Raw genomic sequence first — 19,813 nt, forward strand, 5'->3', positions numbered from 1 at the left:
ATTGGGAACCTTTATCAAAGCAAATTTAGTGGAGTATTAGAAAATGAGCCAAATAACATGGGGTTGAGGAGTGAAAAAGTGGATAATAAAGAAAAATGAATCACATGCAAGGGAAAAGCAAAATTATTTCTCATATTAGCACCAAAGTGTTAGTGAACTTCTCTGTGCCTAAGAATAGTATTAAGTGCTGTGAGGCAGTATAGCTTAATGAATAAAACTGTGGGCTTAAATGCTATATTAACCATTTACTAGCTGTGTGACCTTGAGTGAGTTACTTAACTCTCTGAGCCTGTTTCTTCCTCCATAAAACTGTGGATAAAACCTTGTTGAAATGCTATGAGGACTAAGTGATACACACACACACATTTATGGTAGAGAAAGGTGTGTGTGTGTGTGTGTGTGTGTGTGTGTGTATCTTGACATATGGTATCAGTAAGTGACAGTTATTACTAATAATGAAGAAATAGAAAAGAACTTGTAGTTTAGTTGCAAAGGGAGTTAAAGTATCATGATGACGTTTTAATAGTAATATAAAACTACATACTATCGAGTGACAAATGAGTAATGTGGACAGTTGTTGCCTTAGGGTTCAGAGCACAGCAAAACTTTGTGTGCTGGAAAAGCTTAGGGCCATCATCTACTGAGTGCTTACCAGGATGTCCCAGGCACAGTTTAGTCCTTTTACATGTATTACCACAATTAATTCACACAGTAACCCAGCTTTACTTGTTCAGTCATGGCTGGATCCAGGGCCCAAACAAGATCATCAGGATTCTCCTCATGCTCTGTCTTTTGGCTCAGTTTTTCTCTGTGTTGGCTTCATCCTCAGGCAGGCTTTCCCTACGAGGTAGCAATATTAGCTACTGGGAGTCCTAGAATCACATGTTCACAACTTAGTCCCAGTGGAAAGAGAATCTCTGTTTACAGTATTTCTAGTAAGAGTCCTAGATTTGACTCTCATTGGGTCAGTTTGGGTATTATTCCCATTTCTGAACAAGTCATTGTGGCCTGAGGCAGGGATAGGATGGAACGGAACACTCTTTGTTTTTTGTTTTTTTAATTAATTAATTTTATTTTCGGCTGCGTTGGGTCTTCGTCGCTGCGCATGGGCTTTCTCTAGTTTGGGCGAGCGGGGTCTACTCTTCATTGTGGTGTGCGGGCTTCTTATTGCCGTGGCTTCTCTTGTTGAGCACAGGCTCTAGGGCACGCAGGCTTCAGTAGCTGTGGCACGCAGGATTCCGTAGTTGTGGCACACAGGCTTAGTTGCTCCAGGGCATGTGGGATCTTCCTGGACCAGGGCTCAAACCCATGTCCTCTGCATTGGCAGGCGGATTCTTAACCACTGCACCACCAGGAATGGAACACTCTTATTGGCCAGGCTGGGTGGTGTGGATGCTCACCTGTGAATCTGAGATGGGGGCAGGGAACATGAGGGTGCTGTTCCCAGAAGAGTAGGAATGGATATGTGCTAGGCAAAAACAGCAGATGTCCACCACACTTCAGGTGTTAGGACTGTGTTCATACTGTAGAAAGCTCCTGCTTGGTTCGTGTTTTAACCTTAATATGTCAAATATTTTTACAGAATTATGATGAACTATGACAAATTGAAATCACGTCTGGGTGAGATTCATGATAGCAAAATGCGTCTAGAGCAGGATTTGAAGAAACAAGCTTTGGACAACCGGGAAATAGATAAAAAAATGAACAGTATCAAACCTGACCTGATCCAGCTGCGCAAGATCCGAGATCAGCACCTTGTGTGAGTATTCTGGGACTATGTGAGAGGAATCCACCACCACCTGATTCCCACTGGGCCAGAGACCTTAGAGGTAGAAGAAGAGATTTGTCATTGAGAACTGGCCAGTGAGATTGTAAGAATTTAGGAAAGCAGTCCTGTTAGTAGTCGGGGTATTAGAGTCTACCTGAAGTCAAGCGTGTGGGGCCAATCAGAAGGTAAGACTGTAATCCATACAAATGAGCAAAGTGGTTGAGTTTTAAAGGTACAGATTCATTAATGTGTGCCTAAAACACAAAACCCAGAATCTTCGGCTACGCAGAAGAACCATAGAAACAGAAATTACCCCTCAAAGGCAAGGACACTAATAGTGTGGGCCTACAAAGAAATATACAGAATAGTCCGTTAAAGGGTTTTTATATTTAAGAAATAAATAATAAAAAAATAAAAAAATTAAAAAAAAAGAAATAAGATTCTATATTTAAGTAATAGAAATATTACTGTTGATAGCAGGTATGAAAAATGGCACACCTGAGGAGTGATGGAAAACAGTGATTTAGCTAGATATAGGGATATTATCTAAATATAAATTGAAAGATATATTATCAGAACAAGATGTGTGGATTAAGAGTTTTAGGCCAGATGACTGATTCATAGAAGGAGAAAATCCATGAGAAAGGAAAATGTATTAGGTTTAGTTCTAGGTAATGAATAGACTGTTATGTAATATGTTTATGGGTAACTTTCGTGCATGTAACACACTCAGTTCAAACTCTTGGCAGGAGGAGACAGAGTAAAGACCTCTGAGGGTTTGTTTGTGTCAGAAAGAGGGAGGGGATAAAATGCAAGCTTAGAGGTTGGAACATTGGCTGTTGAGTTTCAGTAGAGGAAAATTTAAGGTGATTGTTTTGGGAGCAAACAATTATAACTACACTATACTGAGTAGTTTTTAGTAGCACTCCTCTCTAGAGATCTTTCAGTTTGCTATTGTGGCCAAAAAAGAGTCAAGGAAGTACACATAGCATACAGAAGAGCTTTGGAAGCAAGGCAGGGAGGTGCCCTTGTGTAAAAGCAGGATGTGTCTGCTCTTGGAAGGCTTATATGGTTCGGGTCATATAATGAAGCCGAAGAAAGGCCCAAGAAGGCTGTGCCATGGACCAAAGGAATGATTGGAAGCACTTCTTTGCCCTGGAAAGTGATGAGATATTAAGAAACCTGCCATTCCTAGGTGCATGACTAAGGGTGGCAAACTAGACCTTGAAAGTTCCTTTAACAAGTTATGTAAGCTAAATATAAGAGAATTTAGCTCTATATTTAGAATTTATCATGGATGATAAGCCATGACCTGCTTGTATCCTGCTAGGATGTTTAGGGAGACACAGAAAACCATTGCCTCTTTTGGAAGTGTTGCTTCAGGGAGGATAGTCCACTGTCCCATAGTCCGTGCTTTGATGTTTCTAACAAAGACAATACTAGGATTGGTAGGCTTGATCTGCTCTAATGCTGAAATTGTACAGTCAGTCCTGAAAGAGACTGGTTGTATTGCTGCATGATACTGAATATGATCTCTCTTTGGTCCTGTGTTGAAGTTGGAATTGGAATTCTGCAGCACCCAACGAGAGACTGTCATTAGTTTATCAGGTCCCTTTTGCGTGTGGACATTTCCCTGACTTCCCGCGGTATAACCCATAAGGATTTTTTGAGATTTTCTGCTGAGATTCCAATGTACTGTTTCTAGAATATTCTTGAATGCCTAAATGCAGAATTTCATTTCTTAAATATAGAATAAAATATTTCTTAAATATAAAATCCTTTATTTATTTTTACTTTATTTTTATTTTTTGGCCATGCCATGTGGCTTGCGGGATCTTAGTTCCCCAACCAGGCCCCCCCACGGCAGTGAGAGCTCGGAGTCCTAACCACAGGACCGCCAGGGAATTCCCTAAAAGCCTTTAAAATTCCTTTTCAAAAAAAGGAGTTCATTTGCAATTCTTTTTCATCAGGAGCTAGTTTTCATGATTACCATTTACTTTTCTTGGTATTCATAAACCTGAATTCAAAATAAAGAATAATTTGCCATAACACAACTTAGTCTAACCTGACTAATAAACTATGACTTATTGCCACCCTAGAGTAGGCTCTGTGTAGTGTGCGTCAGTCCATCCACATCTACACCCAAAGTAACGTTATTATCAGTGACTGGATCGTCATTAGCAGCTGATCATATTTTAAAAAGCTGGGATAAGTACCTGATCAGATAGATAGATGATAAAATATCAGGCTCCAGAAAGATCTCAGGAGACTGAAACTATGATCCAAATTGAATATCATAAAACTTAATTTGAATAAATGTCATCTTACACATAGCTCCAAAAAATCAACTTCCGGAAAGTAAAACTGGAGAGGCAAGATGGGGCAGCCGTGTGTATGAGGAATTCTGAAGGATATTATTACTGTGTCAGTAATTGTTCAGTAAAGGTACACATTGTGACTACAAAAGTTAGTTTAATCTTACATTAAAATGTATCCTAAATAAGCCATTAAAAGTCCCATTCTCTTATGCTGGGTAAACACTCCTTGAGTACAGGAAGCCATCTCTTTATCTGAGGATAATAGGTCCTGGAAAAAAAAGTCCACTTAAAGTTAATCCATTTCAAAAAAAACCCCCGATAATCCATTTCAAAGGGTGTGTTGGAATTTTCCATTTGCCCTCACAGTTTCTACTCTTCATCTTTCTCTACCCTGCTCTGTGCCTAAGAAAACGGATCTATTTGCCCTCTGGCTTCTAATTAGTTTTGGCCATTTGGAGGCACTGGCAGGAGATGAGAGGGCAGGAGGAGATTGAAGTAAGAATATTTATTTTCTGGCTTCCTCTCTGTGTGATCACAGTGAGTTGGCTGTGTCCTCATTCTCTACCAAAGGTGGCACTCTCCATACAATACTCTCTGGGTTCAAGTCACTGCTGTCTCCAAATGATTCTTCAGTTCTAGGAGAGGTTATGTCTTCCCACTATTGCTAGCCCCAGGGAGTTTCTCTAAAACATCTCAACACCTTTGTAAACAGTAAACTCTCCTCAACTACCAGTTTGACTGTGCCTTCTGCTTCTAGCCAAGGCCCTAACTGATACAAATTAGGCAAAATGTCATAGTACGAAACGTCATAGTACACAGTAAACAAAATGATAGTTTGATTAGGGATTTTATGTTGAAGATGAAATTGAACATAAAGAAAATAAGTTCATCCTATGTGCACTGAATTTATGTTGTAACTTCAACTTCATATCTTTTTTAGAATAAACAAAGAAAACACACAGTTAGTGACAGAATGAGAATTGGATGTTAGGTCTTTTTTTCTTTTTTTTTTAATGTCTCTTAGCTTTCTTTTTCTTTTTTTTAAAAAATTAATTAATTAATTAATTTATGGCTGTGTTGGGTCTTCGTTTCTGTGCGAGGGCTTTCTCTAGTTGTGGCAAGCGGGGGCCACTCTTCATCGCGGTGCGCGGGCCTCTCACTATCGCGGCCTCTCTTGTTGAGGAGCACAGGCTCCAGACGCGCAGGCTCAGCAACTGTGGCTCACGGGCCCAGCTGCTCTGCGGCACGTGGGATCCTCCCAGACCAGGGCTTGAACCCGTGTCCCCTGCATTGGCAGGCAGATTCTCAACCACTGCGCCACCAGGGAAGCCCCGGATGTTAGGTCTTTGATGCTTTGTTCAGGTTTTTCCCCTAGAATGTACTGTTTTATATGTGGCATTACTCAATAACAGTAAATTAAATATGAATTAACATGCTAAATTTACTTGAGCTTTTTAAAAATCATTTTTAGAAGCTAGTCAGTTCCTGGCATTGTTATTAGATGTTTAAGGAGTCAGAACTATATAGAAGTATTTGAAGTGGACTTTTGGGAGATTAGAAAAGTTGCCTGTGTCAGAAGGCCGAGACCATCATAGATAGAGCGTGAACCAAAATATTCTTCTCTTTCGCCTGGATTTTCCTGGGTGTCTTAACATTCCTTGTGGCAGAAAAGGAGGCTCAGTTTACAGAGGTCGGTGGCTTACAAGAAAATGGGGACTCAAGAGAAAATGTGGTACAGTTTGTTCATTTTAAGCCTTTTACCCAGTGTGCTTGTCTCTTTATTTAATAAAGAGAAAGATCAGTTTATTTAACAAAGGAAAGATCAGTTCTTCAAGGATAGAAAACTTTGGATATTAAGAGTGTTTAGAGGAGGGTATCTGGATATTTTGCTAAGAGAAGTGATAGTGTAGGATGGGGTTTGTTACTAAATAAATTCTATCAAGATCATATGTTAGTTGTTTTCCAGTTTTCCAGTTTCACTAAGCATACAAAATGAAATCCAGGTTAACTGAAATGAAATCCAGGTTCACTAAGCATACAAAATGAAATCCAGGTTAACTGAAATCCAGGTTAACGTCTTATTGAGAAAGGCTGTGTAATCTATCTTAAAAGAACTTTAGAATTAGTTGTGATGCCAAGTTATCTACTGTACTTGGGGTCAGAGGGAGGTACAAGATGACCTTGGAGTTGACCCTGAAGACTTTGTTAAAAGTGGCCCACCTACAGATATTTACTGACTATTTATTGAATATCTACCATGTGCTGGTACTGTTTTCAGCGTTTGGAATAGCCATGAGCAGGACAGATCCCTTTCTTTAAAGCAGCTTACATTTTAGCTGGGGAGACAAACATAGCCAAGTGAAAATAATGAATTTCAGGGAGTTCCCTGGTGGTCCAGTGGTTAGGACTCAGCGCTTTCACTGCTGTGGCCCGGGTTCAGTCCCTGGTTGGGGACTAAGATCCCCCAAGCCGCGCAGCGTGGCCAAAAAAAACCATTAAAAAAAATGAATTGCAGGCAAGTACTATGAAGATGATAAAATAAAAGTGTAGAGTGACTGGTGGACTGCCTTAGTTGGGACAATTTAGGGTAGTCTTCCCTGAGATGTTTATGATGACACCTGAATGATCAGGGGCCTGGTTGGAGGATGGTGATGAATGAAAGAGTTTTTATACTCCACTGAAGTTTTAGGCCATCGTCCATCTCAGTGGAACGAGATGAAATGGTTTATTTCATTTTACATCTAAAATGTTGGTATATTTTGAAATACTGTGATCTACCTGGTGATGAAGTAGATTTGTATTAATTACTCAGATTGCCACCCTGAATTTCTTGTGGCTCACTTAGGTGCAAAAATAGACCTTGAAATTCTGTTTTAGAATGTAACTCAGTGTAGTAGGCCAGTGAGGGATTGCATACTCTGGCTTAGTGGAGATTGCAAGTGTGACACCATGCTCGCCTAACTAATGATTTCAGAAACAAGTGTCCCATTGTGTTTGAGTGCGAGTATATGTGTGCTTGTGGTTATATAACCTTTTAGAAAAGGAAAGTGAAAAGTGAGAGAAGTGCCTAATTTCAAGTAGCTTTCTGTGTTTCTGCCTTTTTGCAAAAAGTTGAAGGAAAAGTAATGGAGAAACAAGTTTAGGGAAATCTCTGGCCATTCTTAGTGGGACTGGGGAAAATAAGTTCCTGGACCCTGGAAGTTTGGTTGGCTTGGACGTGTCTACTTTTTCCAGGCAGAGTTTGCATAGACACTGACATGGTGTCTTCCCTCTGGCAGGTGGCTCAATCACAAAGGAGTAAGACAGAAGCGCCTAAATGCCTGGCTGGGAATCAAGAATGAGGATGCTGCTGAGTAAGTTCTCTCTGTACCTTTCTGTCAGAGGGCTTTGTTTCCAGGATAAGACATGGGACTTCTTAATACATACTGCGGGCTGGTTCTCTTTGTTATTTGAGGACATTTGAATCAAGAACTTTGCACCTCTTTAAATTGAATTGCCTCAAGAATACCCTATAGGCACTTGAGTTCAAAGACCTGCTGAACCATATGAAACCTGGATGCTTAAGCATTGCTCATTCACACATTCATGTGTCAGGTTATTGGATGAGACATGTGAATTCTGTGCTTTCTGCATGATAGCAAATAATGAAGTTGTTAAAAAAAAATCCAACTAATTGCAATTCCACTTTGTCATTTTGTGGTTAAAGATTTAGAAGAGAGTTTTATTCGTGAATTTGCTTTTAGATATAAGTAAACTGATTGTTAGAATAATATTTTAACATTTAATTTTTAGGACCTATTTTATCAATGAGGAAGATGAAAACCTGCCCCATTATGATGAGAAAACCTGGTTTGTTGAGGATATCAATCGAGTACAAGCAGAGGACTTGCTTTATGGGAAACCTGATGGTGCATTCTTAATTCGTGAGAGTAGCAAGAAAGGATGTTATGCTTGCTCTGTGGTGTAAGTCTTCTCTGGGGGTATAACCTTTTGAAAACTTGCACATTGATTAATAGAAAATCAACGCCTCCTAAAGTTCAGATCAAATTAGTTGAAGTTCAGTAAAATGAGGAACCATGGCTTAGACCATTAATATTAGTACAAAGAAAACAGTTAGTTGCTTTAAGAGAAATACCATCTGAAATTATTTCGGGGATTTTAATTTAAATGGTAAGCAGACTAGGCCCTGCATTGTTGCTATTGGATTTTAGGTATCTCTGAAAAGTAATTTGAGATTTTCAATTGAAAAGATCACTTAATTCTTTAGTAGTCTCCTGCTTGCCTAACTAGGCCTTCATTGTCAGATTAAGGAAGGCTTGATTAAACAGAACTGTTTTTACTTCAGAAGAAAAACTATCTAAAATTTGTACTTAAATAGTATTCTGTTGAGGTAGTGATAGAAAATGTTGGATGTTTTCTGTAAGATGATTTTATGACTTTGTTTGGAAAAGCCTATTTTCCTTTTAATGGAAAGTGAAATTCTGGGGACAATAATCATGCCTCAGTGAGATTTTGCCAAAGCGTTATATATATATTCCTTAAAAAGGCAACTGTTTTCATTGACAAAGACCATACCTACAGTGGAGGTAATAGTATGATGGTCATGAGAGCAAGCTTTGGGGCCAGATATACAGGATTCAGATCCTGACTCCACCACTTACCAGATATGTGACCTAGGGTAAGTTACTTAAACTTTCTTTGCCTAGTTTCCTTATTTGTAAAATAAGGATAATAATAATATCTACTTAAGGGTTTTTAAAGTATTACTCGAGTTAATATATGTGATTTAATATACTTTGATCAGTGCTGGAACATAATAAGTAAATGTTATCTACTAATATTATTATGATAATGATGCTGCTGATGGACATGCCAGAAGGCAAGCAAAGATGACAAAATGATTTTGCCCTCAAAGAGGACAAAGTGGTGAGGATAGACAAAAGACACTCATATTAACAGAATGCTTAGTGCTTTACATGATCATCTTGTCCTTAGTGGTCTTTCTCTGTCATGCAGTCAGAGTTTGAATCCAACTTTACCTGGTTTCAAAGCCCACATTTTTCTTTTGCACCACACTTTCTTCATTTCACAGTTAAATATCCAAGATAAATAAAATCACTGTGACATAGGTATCACTGGTAGGCTGTGTGCATGAAGAACTAATTCTGTTAGAGAAAGAGGGTTGGGAGATTTTGTGGAAGAGGTGGCATTTGAGCTGGACTTTGAAAGGATATTGAATAGTGGGACATCTATGGGCAAAAAGTAAGGCAGGAATTGGATTAGTATTATCCAAAGATAGAGCTACTTGAAACATTTCATTTCTCTCTGACCTGGGCTCAGATACTCAAGTGTATTTGAGTGGAAATGGCAGGAGAATATGACTCTTGCAGGATCTGAGATCTTTTAAGAACAATAAAAAGAAGGAAGACAATAAGCCCAGCGCATTAGTAGTCCCTCACTCTTATCTAGGTCGTTGGGTGGCAGCCTGTGGGTTAAAGACTTGGCTGGTGGAAAATGCTGCTCAGCAGCTCAGCTAATTCCTGGGAGACCAAGGAGCAGCTTGAGTATCTTGGGAGCTGTATTCTTTTTCTCCTTCTCCTTCCTTTAGCCACAGACTTAACCAGACTCAAGTCCACAGCAGTGTGGATTTCTGTTGCCTATGAAAACCAACTGCAGTAATATATCATATTGGGGTTCACTTTTGGAGAGATTGGAAGCAAAAGAGTCTGGCATCACAGACTTACACTTGTTTGCTAGCCACTCCAGCTACAGAAAGCCTGCTTACAGTGATTTCTCAGTTTACTCAGGACATTTGCTGAAGTTAGGGATGTGAATAAGTTCAGTTTTTAAGGAGACTCTCATAGCAAAATTAAAATGATCATGTAGTAGGAAGTCAAGGCATAAAACTCACTTGTTTTTCCATTTTAATTTCTGTAAATGACATTATAAAGAAGCCTAAGAAGAAATTGCTTAACTCTACAGCCTTCTCAGGCTAGAAACAACAATATGTGTGTTTCACTAGGTTAAGGAGTTAGTTAGGTAGTGAGCACTTGTGATCCTTATTGTTATTGCTATTTGGGGTAAGAAATTTGATTAGAGATAGAACAGTTAGATCCACAAGGAAACAGAAGACTTGAACAACACTATAAAACAACTAGACCTAACAGACATCTCTAGAACACTTCATCTAACAACAGCAGAATACACATTCTTCTCAAGTGCACATGAAATATTATACAGGCTAGATTACAGGTTAGGCCACAAGTCTCAATAAATAGGGTTGAAATCATACAAAATATGTTGTCTATAACCACAATGGAAAGAAATTAGAAAGTAAACATAAGGGAATTTGGGAAATTCACAAACGTGGACAATAAATAACACACTCCTAAATAGCAATAGATCAAAAAAAGAAAACAAGGGAAATTAGAAAATACTTCGAGTTAAAAAGAGAAGCACAAAATTCAAAACTTATGGAATGCAGCTAAAGCGGTGCTAAGAGGGAAATTTATAACTGTAAGCATTTATATTAAAAAAGCTCTCAAATCAATAACCTACCCTTCTTTCACCTTAAGAAACTAAAAAAAGAAGAGCAAACTAAACCCAATCGAGCAAAAGGAAGGGAATAATAAAGATTAGAACAGAAGTAAATAAAATAGAGAATAGAAAACAATTGAGGAGGGCTTCCCTGGTGGTGCAGTGGTTAAGAATCCGCCTGCCAATGCAGGGGACACGGGTTCAAGCCCTGGTCCAGGGAGATCCCACATGCCGCAGAGCAACTAAGCCTGTGCACTACAACTACTGAGCCCACGTGTCACAACTACTGAAGCCCGCGTGCCTAGAGCCTGACCTCTGCAACAAGAGAAGCCACTGCAGTGAGAAGCCTGCGCACCGCAACGAAGAGTAGCCCCTGCTTGCCATAACTAGAGAAAGCCCATGCGCGGCAATAAAGACCCAATGCAGCCAAAAATAAATAAAATAAATAAATTTTTTTAAAAAAGGAAACAATTGAGGAAATCAGTGAAACCAGAAATTGGGATGAACAAAATCAATAACTTCTAGTTAAAGTCTTGCACACACACACACATACACACATGGGAGAGAGAGAAGACACAAATTACTAAAATCAGGATGAAAGAGGGGACACTACTTGTAGTCCTTACAGAAATAAAAAAAATAATGATGGAATACTATGAATAATTATATGCTAACAAATTAAACAACCTAGATGAAATGGACAAATTCCTGGAAGCACACAAACTACCAAAACTGACTTAAGAGGAAGTAGAAATTCTGAATAGAACTCTAACGAGTAAAGAAATTGGCTTCACTGGTGAATTCTACCAAATATGTAAAAGGAATTAACACAAGTCCTTCACAAACTCTTCCAAAAAATAGGAGAGAACACTTCCTAATTCATTTTATGAAGGCATATTCCTTATGAATATAGACATAAAAATCTTTAACAAAACACTAGCAAAGCAACTCCAGCAGCATATAAAAAGGATTATAAACCATGACTAAGTAGAATTCATCTTAGGAATGCCAAGAGGTTCAACATTAAAAAATCAATGTAATAAACCATATTAATAGAATTAAGGACAAAAATCAACTGACAATAATCTACTGATTATTTCAGTAGACTCAGAAAAAGCGTTTTACACTCTTACATGTTAAAAAACACTGAATAAACTAGGAATAGGAGGGCACTTCCTCAGCCTGATAAAGGGTATGAAAAACCCACAGCTAATATCATACTTAGTGGTAAAAGACTGAATGCTTAAGCTCAGGAAGAAGACAAGGATGTCTGCTCTCACCACTCCTAATCATTGTACAGAAGGTTCTAGCTAGGGCATTTAGGCAAGAAAAAGAAATAAAAGGTATCCAGATTGGAAAGGAAGAAGTAAACTATTAGAGCTAGTAAATGAGTTCAGCAAGGTTGCAGGTTAAAAGATTAGGATACCAAAAATCAGTTGTATTTCTATATACTAACAGTGAACAATCTGAAAATGAAATGAAGACAGTCTATTTATAATGGCATAAAAAATGCTAAAATGCCTAGGCTTAAAAAAAAGTGCAAGAGCTATACAGTGAAAACTATGAAACATCATTGAAAGAACTTAAAGAAAACCTAAATAGTGGAAAAACATCTGTGTTCATGGATGGCAGTACTTCCCAAATTGATCTATGTGTTCAGTGTAATCCCTATAAACAGTACGAGCTGGCTTTTTACAGAAATGTCAAGATGATCTTAAAATTCATATGAAAATGCAAGGGATCCAGAACAGCTAAAATAACCTTGAAACAATAGAAAAGAGTTGAAGTACACCTCCCAATTTGAAAACTTACAACAAAGCTGTAGTAATCAAAATTGTGAGGTACTAACATAAGATTAAACATGTAGCTCAATGAATAGAAATGAGAGCCAGGAAATAATAAACTCTTAACAATTATGGTCAGTTGGTTTTCAGCAAGGGTCTCAAGACCATTCAAAGGGGAAAAAATAGTCATTTCAGCACATGGTGCTGGGACAACTGGTGAGCCACATGCAGAAGAATGAGGTTGGACCCCCACCTCACACCATATACAAAAATTAACTCAAAGTGTATCTTAGGGACTTCCCTGGTGGTCCAGTGGTTAAGAATCCACCTTCCAATGCAGGGGACGCGGGTTCGATCCCTGGTTGGGGAACTAAGATCCCACATGCCACAGGGCAACTAAGCCCGTGCACCACAGCTAGAGTCTGCGCGCTGCAACTAGAGAGAAGCCCATGCACTGCAACGAAAAGATCCCGCGTGCTGCATCTAAGACCCGACGCAGCCAAAAATAAATAAATAAATATTTTTTAAAAAACCCAAAATGTATCATAGAACTAAATGTAAGAGCTAAAAGGTAAAACACTTAGGAGAAAACATTAGGTATAAATCTTTGTGACTTTGGATTAGGCAGTGGTCTCTTAACATCAAAAACGCAGACGACAAAAGAAAAAGATAAATTGGACTTCACCGTAATTAAAGACTTTGTGCATCAAAGGACACTATCAAGAAAGTAAAAAAGACAACCCACAGAATGGGAGGAAATATTTGCAAATCATGTATCTAAGCAACTAGTGTCTAATATATAAAGAACGCTTAACAATAAAAAGACAAGTGCCCCAATTAAAAATGGGCAAAGGATTCAAGTAGACATTTCTTTAAAGAAGATATATAAATGGTCAATAAGCATATGAAAAGATGCTCAATGTCATTAGTCATTAGGGAACTGTAAATCAAAACCACCATGAGATACCACAAGGATGACAGTAATCACAGAGATGGACAATAACAAGTGTTGACAGGGATGTGGAGAAGTTAGAGCCCTCGTACACTGCTGGCAGGAACTTAAAATGGTGCAACCGCTTCAGAAAACAGTTTGGCAGTTTCTCAAAAAGTTTAACTTTCTTTTTGGCGGAGTTGGGGGGTGCCATGCCACGCAGTTTGTGGGATCTTAGTTCCCCGACCAGAGATTGAACCCAGGGCCACGGCGGTGAAAGCACTGAGTCCTAACCACTGGACCTCCGGGGAATTCCCAAGAAGTTTAACTTATGACTCAACAGTTCCCCTCTTAGGTATATATCCAAGAGAACTGAAAACCCGTGTCCATACAAAAACTTGTATGTGACTATTCACTATAGCCAAAAAGTGTTAACAATCCAGGTGTCCCATCAATTGATGAATGGACAACCAAATTGTGGCATATCCATACAATAGAATATCACTCAGCCATGAGAAGAAATGAAGTATCAATACATGCTACCACACAGAAGAACTTTGAAAATGGTGTATTAAGTGAAAGTAGCCAGACACAAAAGATTGAGTGATACTGTATGATTCCGTTTATATGAAATGTCCAGAATAGGCAAATCCGTAGTGACAGTAGGTTAGTGGTTGCCCGGGTATAGGGGGAGGGAGGAATACAGAGTGACTACTAATGGATATATGGTTTCTTTTTAGGGTGATGAAAATATTCTGGAGTGAGATAGTGGTGATTGTTTCACAACCTTATGAATATTCTAAAAACCACTGATTTGCACACTTAATTTTTTTTTTTTTTGGTTTGTTTTGCCCCTTGCAGTGCATTCTTGCCTAATGGAGGTCCAGAGCTGAGTGATTAAATGCAGCCATCCATTTTAGCTACCAGGTCTTGGGAAATGAAGGGTATCTCTGTGACAAGTCTGTAGGGGTGGGGGGACACATGGGTGTGATATCATACAAGCTTTGATTGACAAAAAGCTTCTGCTTCTCCTTTGCAGAACAACTGCTCTCAGACTTCTGTTCATTTAGGGTCCCTTTATCTGTTGCTATCTGCCTTAATTCCCTGTGGTGTTTGTGTGTTGTATCTTTGCAGTGCTGATGGGGAAGTGAAGCACTGCGTGATCTACAGCACTGCTCGGGGCTATGGCTTTGCAGAGCCCTACAACCTGTACAGCTCACTGAAGGAGCTGGTGCTCCATTACCAGCAGACATCCCTCGTCCAGCACAATGACTCCCTCAACGTCAGGCTTGCCTACCCTGTCCACGCACAGATGCCCTCGCTCTGCAGATAAAGAGGGAGTGGGAAGAGCGGTGGCTCTCTAGCATTTTTTCTACAGTTTTTATTAGACTATGAGGGCATTCTTTCTACGTAGACTGCTTGTTTTGCACAAGAAGTGATTCTGTGAATGTGAAGTGGAGAGGCCGAGCAGCAGCCGGCCAGAATGGGGGCATATGGGGCCTGGGGTTCTCTGGGACTCACTGCTGCACTGACATAGGAAGCTGGGAGCAGATGCTGTTTTTTGGAAAGTCTGTTTCCTTGGGGTTTTTGTTTTATTTAGCCAGGCACCCTCAACAGAACACATTAGGCCTGATGGGGGTGAGGGTTATATCCGGAAGCCTCTGGGGAGTCCATGTCCTCTTCTGAGAGGCCATGTCGCTCTGAGAGTGTGGTGGGGCATGGCCCTTCTCTCTTCCTCCCAACAAGGCGGTGGTTTTGGTTCGGTGGTAGAATGGCATTTGGTGAAAAAGACAACCAAAGGAAAATGGGGAGGCTTGGGATTTCATTTAAAGAATCTTAATCCATGGGTAAAAACTTTCAACCGAAGGTACTTAACCAACATCGTTTAGGCGTCAGCATCTCAGTAGCTCCTCCCTTTAAAGAAGCATTATGTTTAGAAACCAAATTGATCCCAGCAAAACGATTGTTGCCAGACTAAGGTCTGATGGAAGAAGGCGGCACTAGTATCTGAATGCACACTTCTGTACCAAAACTTGAAAGTAAAACTAGAGAATTTGTTAGTTTTAGCAAACACTAAAATTGGTCAGTGTAACTCCTTTTGCCCTGCCCTTGTTTCTCTGAGATGAGGAATAGTGTTCTTTTTGTGGGCTGGTGAGCTTTGAATCATAAAATGAAGTTGGTACTTGTGTGGTGTTTCCTTAGCCTAAAGAATGATCTGTTGTTTGAAACCTTTGTAACTTGTGTGTATGAGTAAAGAAAAGGTGCAATCCAGTGCTTTTAGATGGCTTGATATACCAAATAATGATGTAGAACAACATTCTTATATGTGCTTCCCCAAGTTTAAATGCCCAGCAGAAATAGTCAGCATGGTTTAATTTCCCGTCATCTCCTGTCGTTTGCTGGGTAGGGCCCAGGGGAGCCATAGGTGGCTAAGGCTGTAGCTGGAAGGGAGCCAGATTGCGGTCAGGGACTTCAATAAATCACAGGCCCAAGGGCTCTGGTTTCCAGGGCGAGGGTCATACCACATTACCCATGTGCTTCCATACAGTGGTTTCTGAAACTTTTGCAAGGAGAGGAAGGGATGGCTTGGAGTTTAGACTGTTAGCCGAAGCCATCTGGAAGCTTTTTTCTTTGCCTTTTTTGTGATCCTGCCGTTAAGATGATGTGCACAGACTGTCCTCATGCTCCAGTGGCCCTGATTTTAGGCCAGGAATCCTCTGCTTCATGTGGTTTAAGCCTTCCAGCTGAGTGAAGCTGGGCAAATGGAGCTGGAGGCAGCCTCTACTCCTACCTCCATTATGCTCCACCCTCCTCAGTCAACACTCGTTTGACAAATAGAGTCCAGCTGCCTCTGAGCCAATCCTAGAGCCATAATAGGCTCGAGTGAGTCAGCTGTTTGAGCCCAAAGCTGTGTAGTCAGGCATCCTGGCTGAGCTACAGAAGTCAATATCTGAGTCTTGGTGAATAAATAAGGTTTACACCTAGGGAAACTCCAGTTTGGGGGATGAAAGAAACAAATTTTGCTTTCCCTGAGCACTTATCTTGGTGACAGGATCTAGAATGGACCATGACATAGAAATAGACATAGATTAACAATTTGGGGGAGAACCTCCAGAGTTACTAACAGTGAAGATAGAAAGAAAAGGGGCATATCTTTGGCTTTTCCTTGGTTACGTTGCAGTTTCAGGATTGGGTGAGGCAGACAAATGAAACCCCCTCCAGTGTCACTGTTCTGACCTAAGCCCTTAACTAGTTGATAGCCCGCTGAAATCCCTTCCCCATATTGCCAGATTGTTGAACCTGCTTAAGCAGCTAGATGCTCAAGATTGGGTGCAAGGAATCCCTTCTTTCTGGTACTAAAATTTAGTGTGTCCTGGATATCTCTTAAAATAAACGAAAAGGAGAATGAGGATGAACCATGTGTTGCTCCTTATCAGGCAGCATTAAGGGTGTGCAGGGAGAGCGCAAGCGCCATCTACCATTTACACTTGGGCTGGCTAGTGGAGAAGGGCTACTCATTTTTAAGTCATACATTCCTTCACTTTTTCTTTCCTGTTTTTCATTACTGAATTTGTTGCTTTGTGGGAACTAAGACCTAGGGATCATTTGAGAAGTTGGAAAGTATCTTTTCTGAGTAGTTGCCATGTGATTTGCTTGATCTTGACCAGTGGAAATGGCATAGGGACCAGTCTGCTAACCACTTGGAGGGGTAGTATGCAGCTCTTTTACTCCATGGTCTTGGCAGCAGGTCTTGGCCTCCTTCATCAGAACCTAGCTCTGTGTGTTATCCCATGATCTGGGCCCTGGGATTCTCTCTTGGCATCTTAACTGCAGCCTCAGTGAGGCAGAGGGTAAAGAGACAGACCAAGACCAGAGGGGCTCATTGTTTTCCAGGCTAGAGAAGCTGGCCACCAACACGGAAGCAGCTTGGGGCTGGCTGGACACCGGTCAGAGGCCTATCTTTTCCAGGTTGAGCTTTCATCACAGAACAATGCTCTGTCTCCATCTGGCCATAGATGCTAACTAAGCCTTGGCCATGCCTCAGGCCTGTATAGGCTAGTGGTGTCCTTACCACTGATTTGGTCAAGTTTGAGGACTTCTGATTACCGCCCCTACCCTGTCTCCAAGCCTCGATGGAATCCCTGCTTATTTTGGACCCTCAAGTGCTTTGCAGAAGCTCTGAGAGCCAATGTGGTGTCTTCCACCGGTCTCCTCTTGCAGCAAGGAACCAGCCTCATGGGTCCTCTTGGGCCAAGAATTGCATCTGGGCAATTACTGGTTATTCAAGGTGGTCTCTTGCCAGTTAAGACTCCTTAGTAGATCTGTGTGAGGCTTCAGTGGCCTCAAAGCAGAGGGTCCAGATGGGGGCCTGGCTGGGCCCTCTGCTGTCAACTGCTCAGCCTTGCTCTAGCTCCAGCCACTTGTGACAGACAACTTTGTTTCCTTACAAATTCCAGCATGTGACTTTGGTGCCCTGTTGTTACTCGTGAAAAACCTATTCTTCTGTTGTCTTTGGTGTAGTCAAAAAAATTCATGTAGTTACGTAAAAATATCGGATTTACAAGGAAGCCAACTGTATGTCTTGTGTTGGGACAATTCATAATGTAGTTCCTAGACCACTTTTGCAAATTGTTCTTGTCACCAGGTGTGTTCAGACATTGCTGTGCAGTTGTGGGGGAGGGTGGGGGGAAGGTGAGGGGAGATACTTTTTGGTCTTTTTGTTTTTTACCTTCCCCAAGTGGGGACAGTCTGGCCAACTTGCTCCAGTAATGCAATAAAGACATTGCAATAAAGCACCTTTTTGTTCTCATGCTATGGAGGCGTGGGCTGGGCGGGGGGGCAAAAGGAAGAGGACTGGGGTATTGAAAAGCCCCGAAGCTCCCAAACCTTCTCTGCCATGGCACCAAAAGATCAAGATCAGTCCTGGGGCTGATTTGGGGTTACCAGAGGCTCTCTTCTTCCCCTGAAGAGGAAGTCAAGCCTGTCAGGCATGATGCCAGAATCCTGTCCACCAACACAGGACACACGGAGACTCAGAAACTAACCCTGATAATGTTAAACGTGAGAGCCCTTTTGTCCTCACCCCATTCCTATTAGAAAGGCCACTTAATTGATTCTTAATACCTGTCTCTGCCCAGCAGTGTGTTTGCATGCTGTTTTGTGGGGGCAGGGGTGTGGGCTGTCTTAACAGTCTGCCTGTCCTCTTGTTGCCCCCGGCCGTCACCCTCCTGCCACACTTTGTTGAGGTTCCTACATGTTGGGAACATAATCAGCAAACATGTGACCAGCACTGTGGGCAAAGGGCACTGCAGTTCTCATCCTTGTCACTCAGGCCCCACTCATGTGTGTACTGAATTACAAATCAGACTGAAGGGCAATAATCTATTGTTCTAAATGACCTTGCCTACGTCCTTCCTCCCCAGTGCACTTAGCTACATAGCACCCTCAAGGCCACTGCTAGGAACCACGGATGATTTCCCCTAATTCTGAGAGTTTTTCCCACTCTCAGCATGGGATGCTCAAACTCCTATCTATCTACAGCCCAGTCCTCTCTTCTGAACTCCACCTGCTGGTGGGATATCTCAAATGGGGCCTTGGGTGTCCTACAGGACTGCAAACTTTTTGTCTACTTAATGAGTAAACACATGCTTGGCTATGAATTCCCTTACGTTCCTACCACCAAACCTATAACTGGTCTGCATCCACCTAACTCCTCTCCCTCTCACCTGTCAAGTTACAAAAGGTAGCCCTCCTCCAACTATAAGCTAGTCTCTCCATGTGTATTTTGGATCCTGTTTTCTCCCATCTTCTCAGGAATCTCCTGTGAGTTCTCTGTTGTTCCCTCTCAACTGGATGATCCATTTAAACGTGGCTGCCTGTCTCTCACTCCACTTGCTCAGTCTCTACTCAATCCTTTATCTCTTCAGAGCCTAACCTTTTTAAAAAAAACATCTAAGTTTGTCTTTATTTCTTCACCTCCTCAAGCTCTTCAGTATGGGTCTCACCACTACCTGAAATTGCTCTCCTTGATGTCTTAAGTAACCAGCATTGTGACTACTCTGAAAAACTCTGCTATTGACTCCATGATCATTCATCTCGTTTTCCTCCTGCATCTCTGACTGTTCCTTTTAATTCTCCTGGACTCTAAGTAAGTCTCTTGGGCGCCTCTGGCCACCTCACTTATGCCTTTTTCCCTGGCAGTTTTATCCACATCCATGAATTCACCTACCGTCTCTAGGCCAATCATACCCATCGTTGTTTCTCCTGCCCAGACCTATGTTGCGAGGTACCTCACATGCAACATATTGAATGCAGGGTCACCACGTAGCCCTGGTTCTTTCATTATTTCATATTTCAGTGAATGGAAATACATAATTCATCTGGTTATATAGGTCAGGAATGTAGTCATCTCTGATACCTTTGCTTTGTGTCTACATAAAACCCACCACCAACCCATATCAATTTTTACTTTCTA

The 19,813-nt window shown here is 41.0% G+C and overlaps 1 protein-coding gene across 1 annotated transcript in view; it reads left to right on the forward strand.

The window, feature by feature from the left end:
- The window catches only part of LOC309657344 (phosphatidylinositol 3-kinase regulatory subunit gamma), an 86,842-nt gene extending 68,711 nt beyond the window's left edge, over positions 1-18,131 (forward strand). The window contains exons 7-10 of the mRNA XM_082454655.1: positions 1,583-1,759; positions 7,365-7,439; positions 7,879-8,049; positions 14,473-18,131. Of these exons, the coding sequence (XP_082310781.1) occupies positions 1,583-1,759; positions 7,365-7,439; positions 7,879-8,049; positions 14,473-14,671 (622 nt within the window). The 3' untranslated portion in view covers positions 14,672-18,131. The remainder of the gene's footprint in view (positions 1-1,582; positions 1,760-7,364; positions 7,440-7,878; positions 8,050-14,472) is intronic.
- Positions 18,132-19,813: the final 1,682 nt, after the last annotated feature.

The sequence above is a fragment of the Balaenoptera physalus genome (genome assembly GCF_965194825.1).
Source record: "Balaenoptera physalus genome assembly, chromosome: 1".
NCBI classification, from domain to species: Eukaryota; Metazoa; Chordata; class Mammalia; order Artiodactyla; family Balaenopteridae; genus Balaenoptera; species Balaenoptera physalus.